At 43.6% G+C, this 27,275-nt stretch overlaps 10 protein-coding genes across 10 annotated transcripts; 7 read left to right on the top strand and 3 right to left on the bottom strand.

Moving 5' to 3' along the window:
- Positions 1-3,096: 3,096 nt before the first annotated feature.
- On the top strand, positions 3,097-3,646 carry N7469_002419 (uncharacterized protein; the record flags this gene model as incomplete). The annotated part of the gene is made up of 3 exons (XM_056641339.1): positions 3,097-3,161; positions 3,337-3,557; positions 3,618-3,646. 3 exons carry the CDS (start codon positions 3,097-3,099, stop codon positions 3,644-3,646), a joined length of 315 nt encoding a protein of 104 aa, XP_056503833.1.
- Positions 3,647-4,492: 846 nt separating this feature from the next.
- Positions 4,493-5,381, top strand: N7469_002418 (uncharacterized protein; the record flags this gene model as incomplete). The annotated part of the gene is made up of 3 exons (XM_056641338.1): positions 4,493-4,942; positions 5,000-5,092; positions 5,136-5,381. The coding sequence occupies 3 exons, from the start codon at positions 4,493-4,495 to the stop codon at positions 5,379-5,381; spliced, it is 789 nt and encodes a 262-aa protein (XP_056503832.1).
- A 374-nt stretch (positions 5,382-5,755) lies between these two features.
- N7469_002417 (mutanase) lies at positions 5,756-6,804 on the bottom strand (the record flags this gene model as incomplete). Its single annotated transcript, XM_056641337.1, has 2 exons — positions 5,756-6,047; positions 6,125-6,804. The coding sequence occupies 2 exons, from the start codon at positions 6,802-6,804 to the stop codon at positions 5,756-5,758; spliced, it is 972 nt and encodes a 323-aa protein (XP_056503831.1).
- Positions 6,805-8,691: 1,887 nt separating this feature from the next.
- Positions 8,692-10,007, top strand: N7469_002416 (uncharacterized protein; the record flags this gene model as incomplete). The annotated part of the gene is made up of 2 exons (XM_056641336.1): positions 8,692-8,731; positions 8,788-10,007. 2 exons carry the CDS (start codon positions 8,692-8,694, stop codon positions 10,005-10,007), a joined length of 1,260 nt encoding a protein of 419 aa, XP_056503830.1.
- A 2,480-nt stretch (positions 10,008-12,487) lies between these two features.
- Positions 12,488-14,168, top strand: N7469_002415 (sugar transporter family protein; the record flags this gene model as incomplete). Its single annotated transcript, XM_056641335.1, has 3 exons — positions 12,488-12,667; positions 12,796-13,470; positions 13,530-14,168. The coding sequence occupies 3 exons, from the start codon at positions 12,488-12,490 to the stop codon at positions 14,166-14,168; spliced, it is 1,494 nt and encodes a 497-aa protein (XP_056503829.1).
- Positions 14,169-16,906: 2,738 nt separating this feature from the next.
- On the top strand, positions 16,907-18,260 carry N7469_002414 (putative mitochondrial carrier protein; the record flags this gene model as incomplete). The annotated part of the gene is made up of 2 exons (XM_056641334.1): positions 16,907-17,131; positions 17,199-18,260. The coding sequence occupies 2 exons, from the start codon at positions 16,907-16,909 to the stop codon at positions 18,258-18,260; spliced, it is 1,287 nt and encodes a 428-aa protein (XP_056503828.1).
- A 433-nt stretch (positions 18,261-18,693) lies between these two features.
- Positions 18,694-20,033, top strand: N7469_002413 (uncharacterized protein; the record flags this gene model as incomplete). The annotated part of the gene is made up of 3 exons (XM_056641333.1): positions 18,694-18,773; positions 18,923-19,138; positions 19,238-20,033. The coding sequence occupies 3 exons, from the start codon at positions 18,694-18,696 to the stop codon at positions 20,031-20,033; spliced, it is 1,092 nt and encodes a 363-aa protein (XP_056503827.1).
- A 782-nt stretch (positions 20,034-20,815) lies between these two features.
- N7469_002412 (thiamine diphosphokinase) lies at positions 20,816-22,072 on the bottom strand (the record flags this gene model as incomplete). Its single annotated transcript, XM_056641332.1, has 3 exons — positions 20,816-21,652; positions 21,769-21,848; positions 21,961-22,072. The coding sequence occupies 3 exons, from the start codon at positions 22,070-22,072 to the stop codon at positions 20,816-20,818; spliced, it is 1,029 nt and encodes a 342-aa protein (XP_056503826.1).
- Positions 22,073-22,353: 281 nt separating this feature from the next.
- N7469_002411 (coiled-coil-helix-coiled-coil-helix domain-containing protein) lies at positions 22,354-23,399 on the top strand (the record flags this gene model as incomplete). The annotated part of the gene is given in 4 exon segments (XM_056641331.1): positions 22,354-22,549; positions 22,567-22,662; positions 22,717-23,023; positions 23,099-23,399. The coding sequence occupies 4 exon segments, from the start codon at positions 22,354-22,356 to the stop codon at positions 23,397-23,399; spliced, it is 900 nt and encodes a 299-aa protein (XP_056503825.1).
- A 1,920-nt stretch (positions 23,400-25,319) lies between these two features.
- N7469_002410 (uncharacterized protein) lies at positions 25,320-25,577 on the bottom strand (the record flags this gene model as incomplete). The annotated part of the gene is made up of 1 exon (XM_056641330.1): positions 25,320-25,577. The coding sequence occupies one exon, from the start codon at positions 25,575-25,577 to the stop codon at positions 25,320-25,322; it is 258 nt and encodes an 85-aa protein (XP_056503824.1).
- Positions 25,578-27,275: the final 1,698 nt, after the last annotated feature.

Genomic DNA, 27,275 nt, shown 5'->3' with positions numbered 1-27,275 from the left:
TGTGCAAGACACCCGAGAAACGGCAAAGTTTCCAAGTTTACTCGTCTTCCTCCACTTAGTACGTCGATCAATTAGTTACTCGGCAGCGGAGTCCACTCTTTCACAATTTGAATTGGAAGGCTCTAGAATATGGGCTTTGAGAATTTAAAATGGCTGCTTTACTGTATAGCTATTTGGAATGGATTTTCTTGGATTCGAACTACGTATACTACAAACTATTGGTGGTGGTGATGGAAAAAGTGTTTAGTATATAGTATCACCACAAAGACGAGAATTAAATGTGGGCCCGTCTTTTATTTCGATTTCTGGGATTTTGGTGCTTTCGCTTTGTATAAATCGTAAATACAACGTATCTAGCTAGAAACACGAATAACCTCGTAGCAGCAGATGGTGAGAGATTCCGTCATTCAGTCATTCAGTCCTTCTCTGCGTGATATGTCTCCACGGGACATCACACCCGGTTTGGCCTGGAGGTACATTAGTAGGTTTCTGAAATGATTGGAATAGTTCAGGCATCGGACTTACCGGGCTCCGTGTTCACAGGACTCGAAAGTCTCGTCCTTGTCTTGTGAACCACAGCTCTGGTTCGGGAGATTTGTTTGCGTCCACCACGCGGCTTCTGAAAAGTTGAGGACGAAATTCTGAAATCGCTCGAGGTATCCGTGAGATTGACCTCGTTAATCTGAATTCCCCGAGCGTTTGTTGTTGTTTCTCCTTTGGAAACCGCCTGTCGGGGCCACACGTTGAGAAACTGTAGGCCGGGAAGATTCGATGGCTTGAAATGGAGAAATTCTCCCTGCATTGATGATCAGATGGAAGTTGAAGACTCTTTCATCGTGTCATGGGTATTTGAAAGAGTAGCAACTTCAATTTCTACAGGGGTGTAAACAAGATTGTAAACATGAATTTAGAGTCTGTTGATTGCTCTTGCCTATCGTTCCGTACAATAGACACCCTATCTTCGGAAGGCGCATTTGGTCAGCACCTTCCGATTCTACTATCAGATACACATGTACAGCATAATATCTGCAATATAGCAAGCTCTTCAGCAATTAGTGAGAGGGTAGTTTCAACTGGGTAGATTATCGGTAAACATCTAGCATTTATTTAGACCCGTAGTGGACAGGGGCTCATCGATGATAATTATGGCATACTGTATATTAGAAATAAACGATGCTTCAACTTGTCAGGTACAAGTTTTGATGTCATGTTTTAGTAAATATCTACAGAAAGAAGCTTCCTGTGTGTAAGAGAGTAAGTCCTATATATCTTGGTATATGTGCTCGAAATCAGTCTCGTTTTACTACTGCTCGTGTGGAGGTTCCGACAAACTAGGCCCGGTGAGGCTGGCATCACTACATGGCGAAGGTACCCATTCAATGATCCATCATAACAATATGTAAAGAGAGGTAGTAATGTCCAGCTCAAAAGATAGCACTCAGGAATGTCAAAACCGCTAGACCAAGTGTCGTGATTGCAAGTGCATATGAACCTGCCGTCAGACCTGCCTCAAAATTTCCCTGAATTGCAGTCGATACTGCCACGACGCAAGCACTGAGTAAAATACTACCTAGAATGAGACATAATAGATAACGTATATGCCAGCCTTCAATCAACTGAAATCCATTTATTATCTGTCCATAAGGACTCGCTGCATCCAGCCAAGCATCCCATGCAAGATCCCTATCCAAAACAATCAACTTAAATTTAAGTCGAGGAATTGAAGGGCGCGGCTTACCGATAAAATGTAACAAAACTGCCAGCCTCAAGAAATTTGGCGTCATCTGGTTTAATTCCGTTTTGCCAATAGCATTCTACCATGGCAGGTAGCCACTTATAGACATCTTCCCGCAGTCGCAGCGCTCGAGAGTGTTGGATAGGGCAGTAGAAATCCCCTAACACTGTATCCCAGCGTGAATTAGGGCATTCAAACCCTGGGTCGTGACATTCCCCTTGGATATTCACACCGCATTCCCAAGGATCAACATCCGGGCTTGGTTCTTCAATGGCGTTCTGAATCCTTGCTATTTCAGAGTTATAGTCGATATTTTTCACGTATACAGAAATTTCGTTCGTCCTTTTGTCGTATTTAGCGTATCCAAACTAAAGATGATTTGATTTATCAGCATAATAGCTTATTTTCTTTTCAGAGACAGATATCACCATGACTTCTTTGACCCCTACAACAGAATAAAGTGAATGCCGTCTCCACCAGCTGCATTGCATGCGCAACTCCGGCATTCCGAGTACCAGTCCCTCCTTCTCTAGGCACATATCCTTTGCGATCCACCTATTTCGCTTCTTCATACAGATCCATATACACTTATTGCGACCTTCACGATCCGCTTTTAAGCAATACTCATGAATAATGCTTGGCCGGCCCTTTTCAGTATAGATCGAACCCTTAAGTGGGTTTACTGGCGAGGGTCCTGCAGAACTCTGTAAAGTCGGGTTTAATTCCAAAGCCTGCATAGCAGAGAGTAGTGGGTCTTGAAAAATTGTATACCGGGAAACGAGAACGGAGTCGCATATCTGTAGGACGGAAGCCTTATATGCTGATATTTCGAGATGAGGCTCCAAATTTTGGATTCAGTAAGGCAGCTAGACATGTGCACTGACTTCAATCAGGCGCATTAAATTACGCCATCGACTATTCGGATTGGCCAACTACCAAGGCAGCAGCCCAATAATATTCAAAGCCGACTAAGGCCCAGTGTCTCTAAATGCAAGACGCCCTTTCAGTCCTTTGCCTGCAATGCATGAAAAAGATATTGTACTTGGAATTCTGTCTAGTGTCACATCTGAACGGCTTGGAGGAGGAGGGGGGGGGGGGGTACTCAGCCCAGGCTTGAACAGAAAATCGCGAACATGGCTTTTTTAATTTAATTTGATTTGAAGAGAACAGTACAGATGCTGCCATGCCTCGGATTGGGTGTAGTGTCCATTTATGGCCACAGTATGCTAACAAATCTAGGGGTGCGCAACCCACCCTCCTCCCTTTTGATGATACATCTTCAAGAATAACTTACTGGCTACATGGTCTACTCGCTTACCGACCATTGTCTCACTTACAACGCCAGGTACAGTATTATAACAATGGCACATCTACCATTACCAACGTATACGAAACGTTCCGACAAATCTATTGGGCAGAGTTCAAAGTAAGACTAGCGCATTTCAAGCTAGGCTAAGAGTGTAGAGGTAAGTCTGATTTCGATTATTACTGTAGTGATACACTGTATCTTGAGCACGTAGACTCTATAAAATATCGTTTTGATGCCCCAGAAGCTCTCCAATCCAGAGAATCATCCAATTCGTAATATAATATCAACGAAGAAAGATTCATCCGTCGCAATGTCAGCACAGCAGAACCAAGGTAGCAAGCAGTGTTAAAGCTGCCGAGCATCCAAGAGTCCTTTTCAAAGAACCTTACCCTCTGGAACATAAGATTGATGATCTTGTCATCGATCACGCCAATAGACTTCCGCAAGAGCCCGAACAAACTATCGAGGGTCATCTTATTATTTTCCGACGCGCCTGCAAGCTCCAATTAGAAGGTAAGTCCACGAGATCGATGAGGGAGTAAATTTTTAGATACGAAGCTAATTCAATAATAGGTCTTCTAGGCTCCGATCCGAACATGTAAAAGCTCACCGAGTGTACTCATAAAGCGTTTTGTATGCTCGCTGAGATCAAACTACGTAATTTGCTTGAAGCGCATAAACGTGATAATGGAAACTTTGATGACCTTCTCGAAGATTGCATAGATCCGCTAACCACGTGCTCTGTCTACTACTGGCCCCGTCCATTGCTGGCTGGAGATAGACATCATGATAGAAGTAGTTATGAGGAAGAGCCATGCTCGTACTTAGCCCCCGGTTTGTACCAGGCCCGTTTGTCTGACTCGGTTTTGCATGGGGCCATGGTGAAGTCATTAGAGTCCATAGATTCCATGGGATCTAGTGCCATGGACTCTAGTGATTGACATATCAGTCAGACTTGACGGGGTTCATCACCGAACCCCAGATATACACGTTTCTTTTAACTCTAAATATGCAATTGAGTTATGTTTTCTGTCCAACTGGAAAAATCTTTATGGTCAGTCCCTGAAGTAGCTTTATACTGATTCTCACTTCAAAAAATTCATTTGCTTCTGTAGAATACAGGTTGTCGCAACTTCTGGAAGTTCAATCCACATAAATCTAGTTAGATAACGACGCCAAGTAGGAAGTATTGAGCATAACCACATTGTTGAAGGATCAGCATGAAGTGGATACTACAAAGTGGAACTTGATAAACAGAAGTAAGCCCAAATTAATCAATTTAATCAAATAATTTGGCTCAGCCCGGTCTGAGGCTTCTTACGTCGTTGTAAGTGGAGTTTCGCCCCTAAAATGGGGGCCGAAAACAAGATTCTTTTTTATACTTAACTCACCACCCCATCCCACTCTCTTACTCCTCTATTCTCAATTCAAAATCATAAGTCTCAACAATGAGGGACTCTAATTCGATAAACATTTTTCAAGGATTACCAACGGAGTTGTGGGAATCAATTCTACTACGAGTAGATCTTCGAACACTCCTCACATCTGCCACACGAGTCTGTCGTGCCTGGACCACCCTGATACAAGACTCTACAGCGCTTCAGCAAACATTATTCTTTGCACCGGACACCCGAGTCCGAAGTGATGAGGAATCTCATAACTCACTTCTAGTGGATGCTTTCCCATCAGTATTCTCTAAACACCAGAAAAAAGAGGATGATTTTCAATTCACGATACAGTCGTGGGATTTCATCAAGCACCCGGAGAAACAGTTGGCATATATGCGACCCGAGGCAAGTTGGCGTCGTATGCTAGTACAACAACCACCTATATACAAAATCGGTATCTGGATTGAGCAATTCGCCACCATTCCTAATACCACATATTACGAGATACTGGTAAATTGGATACCTCCAATTCTACAATTGGTAGAGACTTGCTGATAATTTGTTTAGGCCGATTCAAGCTCAGCAGAGATCGGAATCCGGATGGAAGATGTTTTCGAGGAAATGTTCTTCAACAAAGATCTCTCCATTGACGAACTTCAGGTCATTTGGGGGGCAGCATTTTTCTCCCATGATTCAAGAGAAGGTCAAAAAGCTTGAGAAATTACGCAAGAGGAGCCTTGAAGCGGGATTGATTCTTAATAATGTTTCTTCTTCTGAGGATGTTGAAGATTCGGAGGACGACGACGACGACGAAGAGGAGGATCGGAAAATTGCACTTGTGATGGAAACTTCTGCTATGGTTAAAGGGATGTATGAGAAGCTAGGCCTTAAGCCTAAGACAGGAGAAAATGATCGATGGACTAAGCGGGAATCGTATGATTGGGACTAAGGGTTGCAGGATTGTCTATGGGGTTTTGTTTTAGTGTATTTAGAATAGCGAGCTATACGTATGTCTCGTATTTATAATAAGAAATTGAGGTTATCTGTTTATATCATTGGGTCCAAGTCATTTAGCTTTGCTCGGCATAAAGTACTAGCAGTAACCTTACTGCTGAACCCCCGTATGGCAAACCTCAGTAACTTGATTCGTTATCAATCCGATACTATACTATAAAATCGGACGTATTCCTACAGGAATATAGAACGAGCTTATATCATCTTCTTTTCTACCTAGATAGTTAACAGATCTCCCAATTCAGAATATATCAATATAGTAATAAAACTTGTTATATAGCATCGAAATTTAAACAAACTACACCTCCACTAGGACAACACAGGGTAAGTCACACCATCAGGGAGTGGCACCTCCTGTTCGCAAGATTGTGTGAAAAAGATACCAGCCGCCGGGAACACATAAGAATCATCGTTCTGCCGACACTTAGTCTTGTCGCAAACAGCCTCCTTCTGTCCGTCATCACTTGGGCAAATAATCTTGCTCTTATCTTTAGGGCTGACCTGACTTCCTCGACCAGTTTGCTGTAGATGTTTCTCACGATCCAACTCTCCATTGGGCAATGCAAGATTTGCGTTCAATCCATAGGCGATATCGAGAGCTCTGATAAGTCAAGACAAGTTAGCGAAACTGATGACGATACAGCGATCTTGAGACCAGTAGGTTTGCCAGTGCCTTACCCTTTGTCACTCACGTCACCCATCACATACTTGGTGTGAGCTGATTCGTGAACTAAAATTGCAGCTCGACTTTGCTGAGCTTTGCGCAGATTGATGGTACTTTCACCACCCTTGCAGTTGCTGATTAGGTCGGAGGTCATAAATGGAACCTGACGATTTTCATTGGCAGTGCGTGCGTCAAAGAAAACATCGCAGAAATTCATTCGTTTCTGGCCATCATTCGCAAATGCAGCTGTGCCGGTTGCTTGGCCCTTTTTATTCACGCAGAGACTATCCATTTTGCAAGAGAGGGCGAGCTGGTAATCTCCCTCTCCAAGAAGCATCTCAGACATACGCTTGTAAACGCCCTTGACATCGTCGACGTGGCCGTCTTGTCCTTGAGTTTCGAGGTCGAAGAAGTGGTAATAGAATTCTCCGAGGGTAGGGTTGGATGCGGCGGTGTTCGCTAAGTCAACGGCATAACGAAGTTCCTGCTTGATAACTTCTCGTCTTTCATCGCTGCATTTGAAACCATCGTCTTCATTCCATTTGATCTTTAGATCACTTTCTTTTGTTTGCGGTGCCCAGAAAGTGGTGGCCGCATCGGCTCTTTTCTCTGGGACGACTAAGGCTGGGACAACGGACGCAAAAGCCATCGCCAGGAAGACGGGCACTGGCCCTTTGAAGAGTGAGGGCTTCATTTTGGATTCTTGAAGCAATCAAGACTGAGAAAGAAGGAGGAAGTGAGGAAAATGTCGATGCTCTTTGAAAGTTTTTACTGGGTAGCTACTAGATATAAGCCTTCTTTGTACGAAACAGCACCAGTAGGTATTGGTACTTCTTCAGGCTGAGTGCCAGCCCCCAAGTCTTTCGGCAAAATCCCGCATACTCCAATGCGTTTAATTAAGATGGGCTCGAAGGATGCGATTCTATCATTAGAGTCCCCTCGTTTACTCGAGAAGTGGGTATAATCAGGGGCCGTTTACTATCAGCCACGGCGTGCCATCAGGAAGAAGGCCGCGAACTGACCCACAAAAGTCATTTGGGATAGACACAGACGAGGCTGCATTAGAAATTCCATGCTTATCTTCTAGTCAAGCCTCTGGTGCTTTGCAGGCGGTTAGCTCCGCAGCACGAATGATCGGCATCTGGCAGAGTATATGATTGGGGCCAAAGTGACAAGCTTGGGGCCAAGACTCATGCAGGAGTCGTTTGCCCAGCTAATTTCATACAAGAAATTTGACGTTAGATTTTTTTTTAAACACTACTGTGCAAGTGGTGGTCATGGCATCTCAAGTACTATTGACAGTTTGAAGCTCATGCATCCGCGTAGTTACTATGGTATGAGCCGTTAAAAGGGCCATTTCAAAGGCAGGCAACTTTATATTCATTCACATGCCTATGTAGAAAAAAATCTGGCTACTGATTCAATTTTTGTTTTTCAGATATGCTCTTCTTTAGGTGGACTATAATTCATACCCTTATTGATTTGATATTCGAGAAGTAAACGCCTGAACATTGGGACGCTCATCGTTCAGCAACGGCCCCCAATAAGTCCAGATCCTCTAGTACAATGTAACATTTATGTGGATAGAAGATCCCATTCATTTGAAGACAAGATGTGCTCTTTAATTGAACAGAAGACGGGGGCTAAATTATGGATATGAGTATACGTAGTACTACGCCGTAGAGCAATCAGAGACCATAAGCATCGCATAGACTATCTTTATCAAATTCCGCATGCGCAATCCAAATATCAACGGATTATGTCCTGTATCAATGAATGAACCAATGAGGAACGAATTTGCACGTTGGAAAACAAGCCCTTCTGGTGTAAGCTTGTACTGTGTAAGCCTCGTCGCCAAGAGTGGAGAACCAAGTCAAGACGAATTTGATATATCATTCGGACCACACCAAATATCGCAATTACTATACTATGTAGGTAGAGACCTTCTAAAGCCGAAAATCTCATCCTGAACTGGATTCTTCACCCGAAACAACCAATTGGAATTACAGATTAAGGGTCAATGCAGGGCGGCGATGTCAGATCGACAGGGGCGCCTCCACTGGGGCCAATTATGCCGTGCGCCATTAGGCCCCCAAACGCTAGCCTTGTGAAGAACGGTAGTGTTAGTGCTTATTTTTCTTCTCTAATTGAAACTGTTTTTAGATGCATTGTATGGAGTCTTTCGGTCTTTTGCGAAAATCCGGATCGTGAAGGTGAAGGAGGCTCTTGCTATTCTTGGTATGGATTATAGTAGATCACAATATGCAACGGGGGGCTGAAACTCGATATTGATATTCGTGAGAATCGGGGGCCAAGATAGTACTTCATGCTTTTCTGAACTAGTTATTCTAGGACAGAGATACTGGTGATACTGAGGGGTTTATAATTGATTCTAAAAGCCGTCTCATTCCCGTCTTGGTTTCTCAGTAGTCTCACAGTTTCATTTACTTGTCTCTAAACTCGAGGCAATTAGCCTGTCTAGATCAGCATGCATCTCTCGTTTTGGCTTCTACATTTATCCACGGCTGCCCTGGCCCTTCCTGGGAGAAATGCAAATCTTCCAAGGGCATCTTCGACGCCTATGCCTGTAGCTACTCCAACCACAGCTTCTGATGAGTCTAGTATGATGATACCTCAGTACAATGATCAAACGAACGAAACTAATACATATTAACAGTGGAATCTTATGCTACAACTCAAACCCTGGAATACACCTACACCCCGGAGTCTACTCCTATCACAACCTCATCCAGCAGTGTTTATTCCCCAATCTGCATTCACTCCGCCAACCCTCACGACGTCACCCAGTACTGCGTATGTGATACCACTATTACACACCCAGCACCCACAGACGGAGAATGTCCCTCCACAATCCCCTCTGACTGGATCCCTGCTACAACTACCACCGCTCAAAGCACTTCTACCAGCCACACTCTCACTGATGGAGAGCTCAAGGGGTATATGTATACATACGATGATTACGCATCTGGTGGTGCTCGCATTGCTTGCGAAACCAGTACCGTTTCAACCGGTCACTATGGTCTCGGTACTCCAGTTATCGGAACTCATTGCGCCGGTTCTACGACTGTCCTCACGAGCGGAGTTTCATACGTTACTACAGCTACTATCATCACTGCTAGCCCCGTTCTTGCTGGAAACTGGGCTGAAAAGACATCCGAGAACTCGGACGTGGCTACTGCTCCTGAGACAATGAATTCGGAGAGAGATGTTCTGGCATCAAGTATCTATAATGCTCTTTCTACCCGATGCGCTGACACAGATAGTCAGCAATTGGTAACCACTGTTGTCCCTACTACCACCTGGAACGATGAGTTGAATAGTATGGGTACCATCACTGCAACTAATACCATGACTGCCTGTGCTACTGACTCTATTGAAGTCATTGGTGTTTGGTACCTGGATGGTGGTGAATCTGCTAGTAACACTGAAGAAGGTGATTTGAAGATTAGTGTGACGGAATCATATTTCACGAAAGAGAATCTCGATCAGTGGATGTGGACTACCGCGTTTGCCTATGCGTACGCTGCTATTAATCACACCACTTATCCCGAATACATGTATAGGAGTGGCTATACTGGATTCACATACCCGCATATCTTTGCTCAGCATTTCGCTCCTAAGGGTATCGACCTTTCTTATAAGGGAAGTTTCTCGCTAGGCGCTGATGTCGAGGCGATGAAGACGGAGCTGGAGTTTGAAATGAGTAAAGAGGAGGAAATTGATTGTGAGATGATGGGAGCTATGATTGATGCTTTTGCTCAATTTGCTGCTGCTGCTTTACCTGAACTTGCACCTGCTATTGAAGAGGGTGCTGCTGAGGGAGCTACGAGCTTTGTGATGCAGTGTGCTGATCATGCTGGGGATGATGATATTTAATTTGAATATCGTGGGTTCCTTGAGATTTTGTCATTGTTAGAGAGTACCCTGCGATGGGATAGAATTTCTCAACCCAAAGGGGGTTATTGAATATTGTATTTAATTTAAAAAGAACTTTTTTATTGTATAGTGGAAACGATGTAAATTGAGTCAGTAAAAGTAAGGCTCCAGGGTCGTCCGAAGAGTATCATGCGGAATGTATGAGAAGATAGCTGTCTCCTAGTCTATTTGCTTTTCATTTGACTTGAACGAATACTAGTAACTCAATTTTTGAAGATTATAAATCTTTTAACCATATAAAAATCTCCTTGAGGACATTCTTTGCAAAGAACGAAACATTTGAACCAATTCAGGATAATACACTAATAGTCATCTTTTGTTAATCAGAAATCTACTAAAGATACAATACTACTAATTTTTATCTGTATTCAGCAAAATAATGCGGATATATAACTACAACCTGGTGGTTAGTAATATGTCCTTAATTGACGATTCGCCAACTCAACGCCAGTACCCCAATACTATTGGTAAACACATTCAATCTTGGCTACTACTAGCAGTAGGTACTGTCAAAGCAGAACTGCTGGCAACATATCCAACTCAATCTCCGCGGAAGGATATCTAACGCGGAGATAGCATCTAATTGAGTGGAGAAAGCCAAGAACTAAACTCCTCAGGCAGGAATGCCGAAGATATACATATAGCTAAAGCTGAGACTAGGGAAGTTTCTAAGACTAGGAGGATTCCACAATGTTGTTTCTGGATACTCGCCAATGAATAATTAATATTGTATACGGCTACAAGTACTATGTACGAGGTATGAGGATATGGTTATTAGAAGCTTTTGCCAATTTCATGGCACCCATGGCACTGCAGCCAAGAAAGTCGAGAAAGTCAAGATCGGATTGTGTCGTAGGTTTGAATTGAGATAGTTCTAGACTGGACTATACATAGTATAGACGATATGTTCATATTAGTAAAGTAGATGGATGATTGTAATTGGAACAGCATGTTTATCCTTATTTACTTCTATGGAACAAAAGCCGAAAACCGGTCCACTAAATGACCCGGCACTCTCTCTCCCCGAATATCACCATCGGCTTAATTCGGGAACCTGAACTATAACCCCCCTCAATGAAATGGTCTTTGATGAAAGGAATAATGATAGAGACGGATAGAATAAGTTCTATCGGACAACATCCGAAAGCATGTTTGAAGCCACCACTCGATAAACGGAGAAGAGAATAAATTCAAACCATAGGATCATCTCCCCGCGCCAAGCTTCTACCCCGGCCCGCCGAGACTCGGAGAAAGGTTATTCTGTTATTTGCCCGGGTTGTACTCCTGATAGAGCCTCGTGGCCGACAGTCCAGTGGGGAGATGAAGGGTAAAAATTCATCCAGTCTAACGGCATTTGTGTACTCCGTACTCCCAAGATGCTGCGTTGCCGCAACCGAGCGGAATCGGCTACTCGGTAGAAAATATACCTGTCAATTAAGACTAAGCCTAGGTTGACCGACTCATTTCCCCGTGTTCACGCTACGCATCTTGGACGGACACGAGGAGATACGTTGGAAGGAAGTGGGTCGCGGGGGGAGGCTGGAGGGGGAGAAAGATTTGAATTATCTCCACATTCCCCGGTCTGGGCAGATCGGCAGAGTCAAAGACGAGCAAGACGTGGCGAGGAAAGCAGTTTGAATTTAGCGAGTGCGGCTGCGGGGATATCATCTCGGCGATTTTCGTGTGTTTTTGATGCCGGATTCTCCGGATCTTCCCCCGATGTGACATCGGGTTGCCTATTACCCCGGACGACAACTCAAGTAAAGAGGGGGAGAGTGGTAGACCGGAACCAGGGAAATGGAAAGTGTCAGAATGATAACTGGTCAGGGTCCGGTGATAGTAGCCAATCTGAATGAAGATGAGACTTCGGGAAAAGTTGAGAAGCGCGTCATTACATAGTAAAAGGCAAAACTCGTTATCAGCCATCAACCATCAACCAAGAAGAGCACAGACGTGCGCCATCCAGAAGCCATATGCTTGACGCTATCAAGCTACCACCAACTTTGCTTTCCATTAGAGACTCCACGAGACTCCACCATTTGATTGTAGTTAAGATCGACAGTACCAACCCCGGTCGTACGCCCTTCATTCGCGGGCCCATGCTGACCCGCGTGGTTCTGTATGGACGCCAGGCGAATAAGATGAAGCGGGGTTTTGTGAATACTGATTATTTCTTTCTTGAGTTAGTGTTAATCCATGTAGTGAGTGTAGGTAATCAGAGGGGGAGAGAGAGAAAGAGAGAGAGAGAGACAGAGTAGAAATGCGGAGGAAGTCAGCCTTATTTAAGTCCGACTTCCTCTTTACTTTTTCTTCCTCCCTTCTTTCTCTCTTTCTCCCCCATCTTGATCTCTACAAAGGACATACACAGATAGTTACTCAACACAGTGTGTACTCCAGATTATATTATCTGGACAGGCACAATGACAGATAAACATGATCCCTCTACGCAGGTGTCTGCAGACCCTGATTTCGAGGAACATATGAGTATCGGTCGTTATATTATGACGCGTATACCGACCCTCGTTCCTCCCATGAGACCAGCTCCAAACCCTTTCAAGGCCTTGACTCTATTGAATCGTCAACAATGGCTTTTCTTCGCAGTATGTATACTATTCCTTTATTCATATCTACACAGTATCGAGTCTGTCTACTTGTACATAGAACCTCGTCTTCTGCTGCAACGCAAACAATAAAAACGTAGTACTAATTATATATCTTTCTGCTCCAGGTCGCATTCGCAGGCTGGTCATGGGATGCTTTTGATTTCTTCACAGTCTCCCTAACAACCTCCCAACTAGCAAAAACATTCGACAAATCCGTCACAGACATCACATGGGGAATCACTCTGGTTCTCATGCTTCGTTCCGTCGGCGCAATAACCTTCGGAATCGCATCTGATCGTTGGGGCCGGAAATGGCCATTCGTCGTCAATCAACTTCTCTTTGTCGTCCTCGAACTTGGCGCCGGTTTCTGCCAAACATATCAACAGTTCCTAGCCTGTCGAGCTCTTTTCGGAATCGCTATGGGTGGTCTCTATGGAAATGCGGCTGCTACAGCATTGGAAGATTGTCCCTCTGAAGCTCGTGGTATTATATCCGGTCTTCTTCAGCAAGGGTACGCTTTTGGTTATTTACTGGCGACGGCTTTTGCGAGGGGTTTGGTGGATACTACGCCTCATGGTTGGAGACCTTTGTATTGGTTTGCAGCTTGTCCGCCGGTTTTGATTATTTTGTTTAGACTTTGTTTGCCTGAGACGGAGACTTTTAGAAGGAGACAGGCTACGAGGGAGGAGGTGCGTGGTGGTGTTGCGGCTTCATTTATGTCTGAGGGTAAGGTTGCTTTGAAGAGACATTGGCTTTTGTTGATTTATCTTGTGCTGTTGATGGCTGGGTTTAATTTTATGGTATGTGTTCAGCTCAGCATCTTAAGCCTAGCTTGGTTTTATGCTAATATGGTATTTAGTCACATGGTTCTCAGGATCTTTATCCTACAATGTTGGAGAATCAGTTTCAATTCTCTAAAAATGCCGTGACAGTCACTCAGGTTGTTGCTAACTTGGGAGCTTTGACTGGTGGTACCCTTTGTGGATGGGCCAGTCAGATCTTTGGTCGTCGCTTTTCCATCATCGTGATTAGTATCGTTGGCGGTGCTTTACTTTACCCGTACACCTTTGTCCAATCCCATTCCGTCATGGCAGCTGCATTCTTTGAGCAGTTTATGGTGCAGGGTGCCTGGGGTGTGATCCCTATTCACTTGATGGAATTATCACCAGGTTCAATCCGTACCTTTGCTGTCGGTACGGCCTATCAGCTCGGTAATCTGGTTTCATCGGCTAGTTCGACGATCGAGTCGACGATTGGCGAACGATTCCCCCTCCCACCGACTGAGGAGGCCCCTCATCGGTATGAGTATGGCAAGGTTATTTGCATCTTCATGGGATGTGTCTTTGCGTATACAATCTTGGTCACACTTGCTGGGCCTGAGCGTTTGGGTCGTAACTTTGATGCTGAGCATGATGCGGATTTGGCGGAGGTTGCGGCTCATAGGGGAATGGATCGTGATGAGAGTGATCCTGAAAAAGCTACGACGAGACATATTTAGTTTGTATCTGCCATTTATGCCATCTGTGATCATAATCTAGATACCCATACCTGTGATGAAGAGATGAGATGAGATTACATGTATTGAAGATGAATTTGTAAGAATTATGGCTGATACATAGCTTGATAATATTGCTGAATTGGATTGATAAATAGCTTGGACAGATTATTCACTTAGTACTAGACTGAAATTGGATTTTCGCTTACTAGCTGAGTGATAGATACCCTAGGATTTCGTAGATTATATTAGCCACAATCATCCCGTAAGAATTCACTTAAAAGAAGAGAAGAGAAAGAATTCATTCTGAGTCTGCTTAAAGTGAAGCTCATCCCGGGCATTACCCGATCCAAGGGTTGAAGGGTATCTTCATAACGATGCGGAGTATTCTTGAACAAAGAAAAGGAAGTACCTACTACGCAGTGCATACGGGCACCCTGATCCCTCTATGCTCTTAATAATCGCCTGAATGGTCATGTTATCAATCCAGCGTGAGCATGCGTTCAAGGACATCACTGTTCTGTCATTCTTGCAGGAGGGAGGGGTTCTGCGTCGTAATCGTGGCTACCATAATATAAGCGCACCCTCTTCTCTAGCTGTTAGTTAGCCTCTGAGTATTTGTATTTGTTGAGAATTGTAAATTTGTTCTGAGACGCAGTAGTAGTAGCGGTGTGAGAAGAAAAAGAAGGGGAAGAGGAGGGGGACGAAGAAGTGATGAACAAAGTACCCGTGACTAAGCATTAAGGGGAAAGTCACGTACACAAATTAGTCATTTTTTACAGGGATTAATTAGTTTGTATTAGTTGTTTTTAAAAGCTAGATGTTTCATGACTGGATTTGACTATTGCAGTGTGGTTTGGTGTTTATGGGGCGGAATCGATAGTAAAATGGATGGCTATTGTTGAATACTAACTAATTAAACAGGAACTTCTAGAGTTTACAGTGATTCATTATACACTAATGCAGTGTATATTTGTTTGCTACTATTCCGATTTAATAGATATCTACAGTCTATTTATTCTGGCTCAATTCTACAACATAGGTATGCAATAGGCCTAAGCCAGTCAATGAAACTATCAACTTAAATTGTAGTGATAAAAGCAGATACTATGTGCTTGTAGTATGGGACTATATGAACTACTTCATTCTGTGCTAGTAGATTCTGAGAGATGCAGGCAACCCTCACGAATATCTCTTCATCCTATATTCCTAGAATACACACTATACTCACGATATTCCAATATCGTATCAAGTTGATATCGAAAATCTCTAAAATCACCCATCAAGAACCCACACCACCCAAATGAACATTAATTTCCCAATCCCCAATTTCATTTGGAAAAAAAAATTACTGCCTTAAGATCAGCAATCATCACTTTACCATTTTATCATGACAGAATAAAAGATTATCCAATTTCTGATCCCAGTGTTCAGCGCCATACTCATATAACTTTTTAAGGGATTCCGTAAGTTTAGTCTCTAGATATTGATATGTTATCTCTGGGAATTCGATACTGTGTGCGCAAGATCGTGTAGAGTTATTCCTGGTATATCTGACAAAACAAGACACGGGATTCCATGGAATGTGCCTTGTCCATAGAATTGTGGAATTTCGTTTCAGGGGAGTAACCGTTGGGGAGTTGAAGTTCGTGTAATTGTTCGTAGACTTGTTTTTCTAGTTGGGATCCATCTTCCTGTCCATTGTTCTGTTGTTTGATGATGATTGTTTACTACTGAGGGTGGGATGTTGTAACGGAATGAATCAAGTTCGAGTTCGAGACGGTGTACTGTATTACGACGGGGATGTATTTGTTTTGTATCCAATACAACCCATCCATAACCGCCAAAAAATCACATTTTTTGGCGGTTATGGGTTGGCCTTTTAAATAAAGTGTCTGAGACTATTAGTTGGTATTATTCTTATTCGGAGCTCTGACTGGAAATGTTCTTATTGGAAAAGAATGTGTGTTTGGAGATATCGAGGTCATGGTGTCCATTGCAAGTCAAAGGATTATCAATCTTCGAATGGATCTGGGTATATAAAATCAATGGTTTTGCTATCTGAATCGGTGTTCTTTGAAGATATATGCTGATCAGGAATATTTTGTATGGGAGATTATGAGGAGATGAAGACTCAATTCCGATTATGATTAGGACTGGCGCACTCCTGTTTCGGATGAATTTTAATTCCGTTCAGGACCCTTCAGTAAGGAGTATATAGATGTAGTACATGGCCAGCCTAGAAAGTTGTGAGCGGTGCAAATCTTTCATCTCTACATACACAATGGCCATCTCAGAGACTCGATTCTGGTTGCCAGATAAAGCATTTAGAGTATCCTTTTTTCAAAGGATGCTATACAATGAATTTATTATCCTCCTGAATACAGTAAGACGTGCCAAACCTGTGTTTTAATATTCGACTAAAATATAGCCTGTATGCAACTGTGTCGTGTGCTTATGCAAATTATGCAGCGTGGATAGTATAATTACTAAGCATTATGACGCACTTCCGCCTGAGGCACAAAGGGGTTTTCTTTTCTCCGAAAAGTGCGAAGTTTGGAGATTTCCAGCCAAAACGAAAGATTCGACCTCAACGCATTTCTCCCCTTTTACCTTGTCGTTCTTTATTCCAATTTCCATCGGGGGTGCTTCTCTCTTTTCCAAGGCATCCCCTTTGTAAATTCATCCCGCGTGAGGAACATCTCGTGGGTGGAGGAGTGAATAGGCAGCCTCATTTTGCCATGAGCCTGACCTCGCGAGTGTTCGGTCTGTTCTCGACAACAGCGAACTCAGATTCGACGGCGAACACTACCAATTCATCTACTTCGACTCCTTCTAATTCTGCTACTACTTCCGCCAGTCGTGTGTATTCGGATGGTGGGTTTAGGAATGAGATAATTCCCGGCGCATCCCGCCATGTTCAGGGCGCTTTGGAGGAGGAGGAGCCTCGTCCGCCATACCATCATGTACGAGTCCCCTCTCTTGAATCATTGCAACTCGTACGGAGTGACGATAAAGCTAATCCAGTTATAGGCAATGCTGGCAGGTGGAACGGGTGGCTGTGCTGGTGATATGTTAATGCATTCGCTGGATACAGTGAAAACCAGACAGCAAGGCGATCCAACCTTTCCTCCCAAATATACGTCGATGACCTCCTCCTATGCAACCATCTATCGCCAAGAAGGATTCTGTCGCGGTCTTTACAGCGGTGTCACGCCGGCTTTCTGGGGATCTTTCCCAGGAACCGTGATTTTCTTCGGAGTCTACGAATTCACAAAGAGATTGATGCTCGATTCCGGAATTAATCCCAGTCTTGCATATCTTTCTGGTGGATTTTTCGCGGATTTGGCTGCCTCCGTTGTTTACGTCCCGTCCGAGGTTCTGAAGACCCGACTTCAACTTCAAGGTCGATACAATAACCCTCATTTTAATTCGGGATATAATTATCGCGGAACCACCGATGCTCTTCACACTATTGTTCGTCAAGAAGGATTCTCAGCCTTGTTTCATGGGTATAAGGCTACTATCTTCCGTGATTTGCCTTTCTCTGCATTACAATTCGCTTTCTATGAGCAGGAACAAACACTGGCTAAGGAATGGGTTGGTAAACGTGATATCGGACTGGGACTGGAAATTGCTACTGCTGCTACCGCTGGTGGTATGGCTGGTGTGATTACTTGTCCTTTGGATGTCGTCAAGACCCGGATTCAAACGCAACAGAACCCTCCAGAGACTCCTTCAGGCTCATCGGGTGCGAAACATCCCCATGACCATGCCCATGCTCCTAAAGAAAGTCCTCGTCCACATGCGCCAAGTTCTTCCCATTCCCATTCTTCGCGGTCTCACTCCCGACCTATTTCCACCTCTTCTCCTTCTACTTCGGTGCCACCTCCCGGTGCTCCTCGACTAGACACCTCGTCCGTGTTCACGGGATTGAGGATGATCTACCGTACCGAGGGACTCGCCGGGTGGTTCCGAGGCGTGGGCCCGCGTGGAGTGTGGACTAGTATTCAGAGTGGAACTATGCTGGTGATGTACCAGTATCTGCTGAAGCAATTGGAGGGGTATCAGGGTATGGAGGGTGCTGCTCTGTGATTGTACATCTTTTTTTTTCTCTCTGCTTTTTTTTTCATTCTGCATTATTCATTTGGGAGGCGTTCCATTTCATAAACTGGGGGTTTGGGGAATCAGGACTGCTGTACATGACGCCCTTTGATAGACTAGATCACTGTACCATATCATGACTGTAAAAACAATCAATTCCACTATAATATTTACCATCAATCCTTCTACTATCAATCAATCATAATATAATCATGGTAATATATTTAATCATAAAATATAGTTAATAAAATAATCAATATAAACTAACATTCCCCACTACGCGCTAGCGTGTTTTGTTTTGGCGCGTAAACAAACTCGCACTTCTTCCCCTCCTTGCATTTTCCGCATTTCCGCATTTCCCCATCTTTTCTCCTCTTCAAACTTCCTCATTTTATCTCCGATTTTAATACCCTTCAAAGAAACAATGTCTAGTGGTCTTCCCACCCTCAATAAACTCCGTAAACCGGAGCTAGTTGAGATCGCAGAGAGAACCCATCTCTCCAAGTACGTTCTTGTCCATCCAGTTGATTAATGTTATTGATGTTGTTGATTCGAGTGGCCCTGGCCCCGTCATCCGCGCAATCGCAATCGCAAGCGCAAGCGCAAGCACAAGCACAAGCGCATAAACAATACTAATACTAACTTTGCGCTAGCTTCTCAGACCTGAATAAAGGTGATCTGGCTGTTGCTTTGGATAAACATCTAAGCGATAATCGAACCAGTTTATCCAATGACAAGAAACTTGCCGATTACTATAAACGTCTTGATAATCCTGCGCGCGGACATTCGCCTATCAAGCGTGAACCAAAGGTTGAATTGACTGAGAAGAAAACTCCTGGTCGTAAATCTAGACGTGATCCTGTTAGCAGGTAAGTTTATAGGATTTCCCTTCGCGAATCTGCAAGCCGTTTTCTCGCGTCGCGCATTGCACAAGTATTGAGTGCGCATGTACTAATCTTACGATACAGTGAATCCGAAGATGCTGCCAAATCACCCATCAAAACACCCATCAACCCCAAGTCCGCCATAGCTTCAGCATCTGCCTCTGCCTCTGCGTCTGCATCAGCGGTCCGATCATCTTCGCGCGCGGTTCGATCAGTTTTTGAAACAGCTCAACTTCCTCCGTCCCCCGCAATCGTAACAGATGCTATTGATCGTCAAACAACACGTATGCGCGAAGGTCTTGAAACAGCCTGGTCTGACTCCGGTGTTCTCGAATACCAACATGCCGTCCGTTCATCGCTGAGTAGTCTGAAAGTCGTCGAAGCAATCATCATTCTCCTTGAAGGTGGAAATATCCTCTACTCATTATTTCCATGGAGTTATCTCACGACTACACCTGCGGTTGAAGCAGTTGGAATCCCTCCACTTGCGATCAAGGTCCCTGATCTATTTGTGTTGTTGAGTGCGACTTTTTGGGCACCGTTTATGTTGTGGTTGATTTCGGGCCTTATTTTGCCTCTTGTTGCGGCTTATTTTATTAATTTGAGCTGGCAGGCTGCGACGGGTTCGAGACGGTCGTCTACTCGTTCAGGAGGGGTCAATTCTGGTAGGGCTAGTTTTGACCCGCTTACTTTCAACATTGCGAAGGCCTTGATTGTTTATAAGGTTTATGTTGAGAGGTTTACTTTCTTTGATTTGTTTAGCATTTTCACGATTGCTCAGGTTAATGATGCGGTTCCTGGACATTGGGGTGGTATGTTGACTGGTACTGCTATTGGTGTTATTGGAACTCTTTATGAGGCTATTCTGCGACACCATTAGATGGTTACCTTACATTGTCTTGGGTGAACCTCTGTTTTGGTTTTCGACTGGCTCGGGGCTGTACAGGAGGTCGAGTCGAGTCGAGCTGGGCTGCGCTTGTGGATGAGAGTGATGGTATCTCAGTGTATGGTTTTCTCAGGGCTGCAATGCGATGCGATGCGATATGTTGGATGGATGCTGCTGTTGATTCTTTTGTTTTGCTTTTGTTTCTGCTATTCTGAACTTTCTCTTCCTTACTTACACACTATCCACTTGGATGATATCCTTTTGTTTTTGTCTAGGCGTGTCGTGGGTTCCATTTCCTGCGAGTATTCAATGCGCGCAGTTATTACGGTTGAACTCGTTAGTTTCTGGGTTATGCGGTGATGCGATATGCGATATTGTTCTCTTTTTTTAAACTTGGGATTTCTTTTTTCCCTCTTTTTTTTCATTATTTTTTTTCTTGGTCTCTCGTTTTAGCCAGAAAAGGCGCCTGGGTTTTAACGTTGGGGTGTTCTTGATATCTGGTTTTTTTTATTGACTTGTTTTCATCTTGGACTTTTGATAGTGGATTGTGCTTGGGTGGATGTTTGTAATACGCTTGGGTACAGAGTTTGTTTCTTTTCTTTTTCTCTTCAATCTCCCTTCATTCGTTCTGATTGAGGATCAGGGTATGGGTATAGGGGGTAATCATCCAGCAAAGTATAGTCAACAAGCAAGAATACCTAAACTGTCTTCAATTTCCACCACATTAGATTCAATTCCTTCATTTTTTTCATTCTTCAGCAATTCCAAATTCATTGCTAAGCATTCATTCTTCTTTTCAACCTTTCTGCTAATTCAACGGTGAAAAGAACTGGTACGTTCGTCTCAACGGATACAAGATCTGCTCGAATATGATTGCTAGTCGAAAGTTGTCCACCGATTTCAGTATGCCAATTTTCAACATCCCATTCAAACCCCGTCGTGGTAATTGATGCTGAGGCTGAGAGCGGAATAATTCCAATATTCTCTTCGAAGAGATATTCCGAAATCTCGCTCTCAGCGGCAGAGCTAGCAGTGGCAGTGGCAGACCCCTGCGAGATATCTTGTCGCTTCCGTTTTCTCGAATCATCCCCATTAACTTCTACCGGTCTATGTGTAGCCGGTGTATGAATTAAATTCTTCCCCTTTTGTAACACGAAGGTAATACTTTCTTCTGAAACGAGGTAGAGGTTACCACCAGTAGCAGAATCAAATTTGGAGTTCTGTTTGTCATTATCATGCTCATCAGACTGGTTGATATCATCTTTCTTTGACTCGCGGAGTTCACGCTGGGCTTGAGTCATCATGTATAAATGATGGATTTGAGAAAATGCTTGATCTACACGACCGCCTAGACCGCCTAGAATCACAATTTCGAGGGTTTGTCGTTTTGATGGATTTTCTGTCGTTGGATCCTGCTCCTGCTGCTGTTGCTGCTCATAGCTGCGTGGACAGGCGATGATTTCTGCTGCGTGTGAATTCAGATATTTTAGACATTTGGTGAAATCTGTAGAGTATTGATCTGGGTCTTCGTCAATTGGGACATTTAATTTCTCGTAATGGCGTCGAATTGTTGGGTTTAATGAGTCTAGGTCTCCCACGATTCTATCTGGGAGCTTAGTTTGAGTCAGTATATTCAGTATACCTGGTGGTGTAGGTATTTGAGGTTGTATTTCAACTTTATGCCAGGGTCTGAACCGTCTCGAATGAAGTTGATCTAGATGTAGCTTACAATTGTAGATTCTTGGCCATGCTGCTTCATCATGTCGTATAGACGATTTGCCCCGCCATCAGCACAGATGATATAGGATGCTGCAAATATTAGATTAATCCGAATAACCACAACTGACGATCGAGTATTATATTCTATAACCCAGAATATGCAGTACTCTGCATACCAATCATGGTCAGAAGGGATGCTCACCATGATCACTTAATACCCCAAAGGCTTTTTCATTAATTGGCTGATTCAACACCAACAGTGCATACGTCGACACATCTCCCGAACGAAAGAATTGACTCGGATCCCACTCCATCTCATCAGCCTTTCTCATCAGCCCTTCTCAACTGTTCTCTGCTCAAAGTGTAAAGAGTGTATTGTAACGAAATAAAAAAGATATCGTGGAAAGAAAGTTGCCGCAAAGCAACGTGACCCGCAAAAACCTCAGGCATCAACTCTTCTTCCTTCCAACTTCAACTTTCTCCAAACTTCCCCGTCAACGTCCCCCCCCCCTCCCATCTCTTTTCCCCTCCCCGCCTCGTCTCAATTCTTAGAGATCCCTTCGTGATCTCACACTTTCATTTTGAATTTGTCATTATGTTTCGTCCAGCTGTACGAGCTCTCGCTCGCGCTAATGTTGCGCCCTGTGGTCATGGCCCTGTCAGTAGACGATTGATAAGCACCGGTCCGACCAAGTCCAGAAGCTGGAAGAACACGATTGTTCGGTTGGGTCTGGCTGGTGGTGCTATCTATTACTACAATACTAGTAGTGCATTCTCGAAAGAGCCTTCATGTATGTATTCGCGACAGATCCTCAATCCAATCCGATCCGCAGTCGAACGTCGGCGTCGGCCGGCAGTGCCGCAATCGATCGCATCTCATCTCCACGCGATCAATGCCTACCTAGTCTTATTCAATTGACGCAGCTAATAATTTTTTTTATTTTTTTTTTTTGAACAGTCTCCATCCTTGCAAAAACCCAATCAGACAATGCAGATGAATCGTCTCAGACCCTCGACTCCATTACCCCGAAGATCCGCGAAGAGCGCGCCGCTGCCCGTAACGTCAATGTGAACCCGGAACAACTTGAAGAAGAGGCTGGTCAACAAGCCGCTTTCAACCCCGAGACCGGCGAGATTAACTGGGATTGCCCTTGTCTGGGTGGTATGGCGCATGGTCCTTGTGGAGAGGAATTCAAGGCTGCGTTTAGCTGCTTTGTGTACTCGGAGGAGGAACCTAAGGGTATTGACTGCATTGAGAAGTTCCAGTATGTATATCCTGGGGAGTTTGATATGTTATTAATTTTTGGGGGGGGTTTGTGACTAATTCATTGATGTGTTAGGGGCATGCAAAATTGCTTCCGCGCACACCCTGATATTTACGGCGCTGAGTTGGAAGATGAGGAGGCTGAGGCTGCTTCCGAGGCTGCTTCCGAAGCTTCTGCTGCTGCTGCCAGCGAACCTCAACCTACTGCTGCGGATATTGATGCTTCGTCGCATCCGGATGAGAAGCGGGCTCGTGCTAAGGAAGTCAATATTGAGATGAAGGCTGAAGCTGAGAAGGGCGAGACTGCTGAGAGTGAGGAATTGGTTCCTAAGGCTGCTCATGATGCTGAGGAGAAGAATCAGGCTGTTCAGAACTAAGTTCAGAACTGAGATTATCTCAAGTCTTGACTTTACCTACACTGAGTAAAGTGCTGGTGCTCTCTCTCTCTCTCCTCTGCAATACTGTGGAATGAATCGGGGGTATGTATTATATAAAAGTCCAGCCACCTTCTCCCGAGTTCATTTCCCTTTACTCTCCAATGATCTTTTCAGCATATTCATTCCCCGGCTTTTGCGTGATTTACTTTTCTGTAACTTAGTGTATTGATATGCCCTGATCCTTTCTGGTTGGGATACAAGAGGGAAATAGAATAGACTGTTGCATTTGTTCACTTACAATATAAGCTTGCTTAGTAGTTCCGTAGTTCATGAATAATTGATGCTTGCAATCAAGATGATCAATCAACAGGATGTGTATCATGACTTGTATAGTTCAAGTACTTCAGTGTATATAAATCCTAGATGGGTGGATTGGAAGAAACTAAGGGCTTAGTTTCAAACTTCCACGTTTACAGGTGTATACCTACATTACCCTCCACCAATAACCTCACACTAATGCAACACAATCATGAATAAATACTCAAAACCTCAGAATAATCCCCCCCCACAACCCTCATTATACCCAGCAAAACCCTCACTCCTCCCCCTAATAAACTCACCAAATTTCCTCCCCGAACAACTCCCACCAGGTCCATCCCGACAATCTACCAAAGGCATCGGACCATCATTCACCAAAATCCGATAATAATCCCCTTCATCAAATCCATAACTATCACACGACATCCGTTCAATCCCCACATTCGTTAAGAATGGTAGTATCTCACTACTCTTCCACACGCGATTATAATTGATTTTATCCTGTGGCATGGTTTCATTCACGTTGTTGGAGCCGGTGTATGCGCTGTTATTGTAGAGTCCTAGTGTGGTTAGGATCATTGGTGGGACTTCTCGATGTGTGAATGATATATAGAGATTTTGCCCGGCTTCGTTGGAGGTGCCCACTGTGGTAGAACTGGAGGTAGAACTGGAGGTAGAAATAGTGCTAGTGGTAGAGGTGTTGAGAACGGCGAAACTAGCATTAACCCAAGGCATCCCCAAAGTGATCGATAAATCTCTCCCATAACCAACATTATGAAAATATTTCAAATCACTTGCATATTCATATGACAGCCATTCATCTGCTGAAAATAATGATAATGAACAGTATGGTGATGATCCTCGAATAACGGTTTCGTATCCGCATAATTCGAACATTGCGGTTATATCTTCGGATGTGAAATTGAAGTTTGGTGCGTCGGTTTGGAGTCGGGTTATTATTGGTTTTGTGTAGATTTTTGCAAAGGTCTGTTCCTCATTCAATCATGTTAGAAGGTATCTACTACTCCCAGTATTATACTGGATACTGGGGTGGCATCAATTGGGACGGGTATAACTTACCGAAGATTGAACATTTCCATAAGAAGAACTAAACCTCGAACAACCTTTATAAGGCGTTAAAGAATTGGCACCGGCATTTTCACTCTCTTCAACCTCAACCAAATGAATCGAATTATTCCTCCCGGCATCCGCATTGGCATTGCCATTCGACTTCAACTGGTGGAGATTCAAACCATCAATAAAACCCCTCGCAGTCTTAACAGTTCTCTCAGCAGTCGACGACCAGATATTTCTCGGCCTTTTCAAATGTTCATATCGTTTCGACAACTTAATGCCCAAATTCTGCGCCTCTCGTAACCCGATTTTAGTTAGTTTGTCCAGGTGTTTGTCGTCGACGGGAGCCGTCCAGTTCGATAGGAAAGAGAGGTATTTGGAGCCGTGCCAGTTTTGGGATTTATTGGAGAGTTTTTCGATGAAGGGGGATATATAGGTTGAGAATTCGAAGTCGTTGGGGTATATTGCTGCGTGTCGGATTATGTATGAGGCGGAGGTTATGTTGCAGTTTTGTGGGGGGGTTGGGATTTAGGGGGGGGATTGTGAGGGGTGAAGTAGGGGGGTTGTTCCCGCGGAGTGTTTTAGAGGGTTAAATGTGTAGGGTTCATTTAGATTTGCATAGTTATTGGTATTGGTATTGGTGTTGGTGTTGGTGTTGGTGTTGGTGTTGGTGTTGGTGTTGGTGTTGGTGTTGGTGTTGGTGTTGGTGTTGGTATTTTTGGTTGTGGTGGATTGAATTGGAGGGATGAGTGATGATAATATTAGGAGTGGGAGATGGTAGCGCATTGTCACGACGTGTGATATAGTTGTGATATTCTGGGTTTGATGTAGGGCTGATTGTTTATACTTTTATATTCTAGATTTAGGCCAGGGTGAGGTTCATGTGTTGTGTTTACTTCAAGGAATAGAACTATGTCATGACATCTGCCATGGTTGATAAGTATAAAACAGGGAAATCCGGTGAGGCAGGTTGACGTAGAGTGGAGTCGAGTTGGGCATCATCAATTATTAGATTAGTTGCATTTATTTATTATTATTAGATTATGTTCCTGGATCTATAGAGTATTAAAATGAATAACTAGTAGAAGTAATGGTGAAAGTAATAGGAGAGGAGAGGAGGAGGTAGTACGGATCCATGAATTAGGGTTGATGTTGTGGATACATGTTGGACAGCAGTACAACTTCATCTCGCACAATCTACTGCAAAAATGTTTAACTGCTTTGGATTGCTATCGTATCTACGGTAGTTATATAACTAGGTAGTCAAAAATTGTGTCATTTCATTCAAATCCTGTGCATGCATCTCATGACAACAGATCGAATGATTCCTTTTTGGCAAGACATGGGCAAATCTAATTCAACGTTCTATTTCAGTGAAACATCTTTGTTCCAACTCTAGTAAGTTCCAAGCGAAACCACGTTCTAATGAACATGCGCTCTTAACTTGAATAGAGTATTCTTTCACAGCCCTTCTAGTAACCGGCGCCCAACATCTATGTCGACGGCTTTTTCCAGCCTCTTTCCACAACCACCTATAACACTTCAGCATAGTAGCAAATCACTCAGTTCGACTCTAGCGACTGGGCACGAAGTTTACTAGTAATTTTCGTGGTTCATATCTACACTTCAACGCTAAATGAGGATAAAAATAAGTGCTGGAATAGCTACAATTGATGCCGTCCATTTTTCCCCCAAATACTTTAGTCCTTTTTGCAGCATGGGATCTGGAATCAAGCCCTTCCTTGGCGTTTTCCCCATGAGTACCCATAATCAACTCAAGCATTATCACCAGGGGCGCTCTGATAGATTTTTAGACATACTATCAACATCTCTTTTCCCTTTCATCTGATAATAGCTTTTTTGTGCAAGAATCTTGTCCCTGCTCATTCTCAATTTTTTCACTACAACTATGAATCATGTCGCAGTTGCAGATATCGCTGGTTATGAATGACTTTGGGGGAGATGCTTTTCTAGTAAAATGCAGGTCTCTAATATCGCGAGATATAGTAAGCGGCCAGTATCATCTTGAGAACTATAGTAATTCAATGCAAGTACTTGGTCCTTTGAGCTGTGAGTCCGCACTATGACTATAATTTCTCGGTGTAGGGAAAAAAAAGTTAATCGAATGATGTATTTGGCGATGTAAAGTAAAGTTTTGAAGTAACTATATCCATGGATTGCCGTCTACATGTTCGCCAAATACCTGTATTAAAGATCCGGGGCGTTACAGAACCCATGGAACTCTGGGGCTGATGAAAGGTGGTCACATGCCATAAACAATATGGATATTGTGATTTCTCACTGCCTATTCGCTGATCTTGTATAGATCATCCGCATAATAATTGTTTCTCATCCTTGGTTATAACTTGATCGTGTCATAAAGAAGAAACATTCAAGAAGGATTAGCAGGCTTTCGCCATTACCATTTCCTGTTTTCTCATTGTGTATGACCATGCATATGTCGTCACGATATTGGATAGTATC

The sequence above is a fragment of the Penicillium citrinum genome (assembly GCF_028827155.1).
Source record: "Penicillium citrinum strain IBT 23319 chromosome Unknown utg000002l:1.0-3833315.0:1.0-3834789.0, whole genome shotgun sequence".
In the NCBI taxonomy this organism is placed as follows: domain Eukaryota; kingdom Fungi; phylum Ascomycota; class Eurotiomycetes; order Eurotiales; family Aspergillaceae; genus Penicillium; species Penicillium citrinum.
The sequence above is the reverse complement of the archived record's forward strand: the minus strand, read 5'-3'. Positions and strand labels throughout refer to the sequence as shown.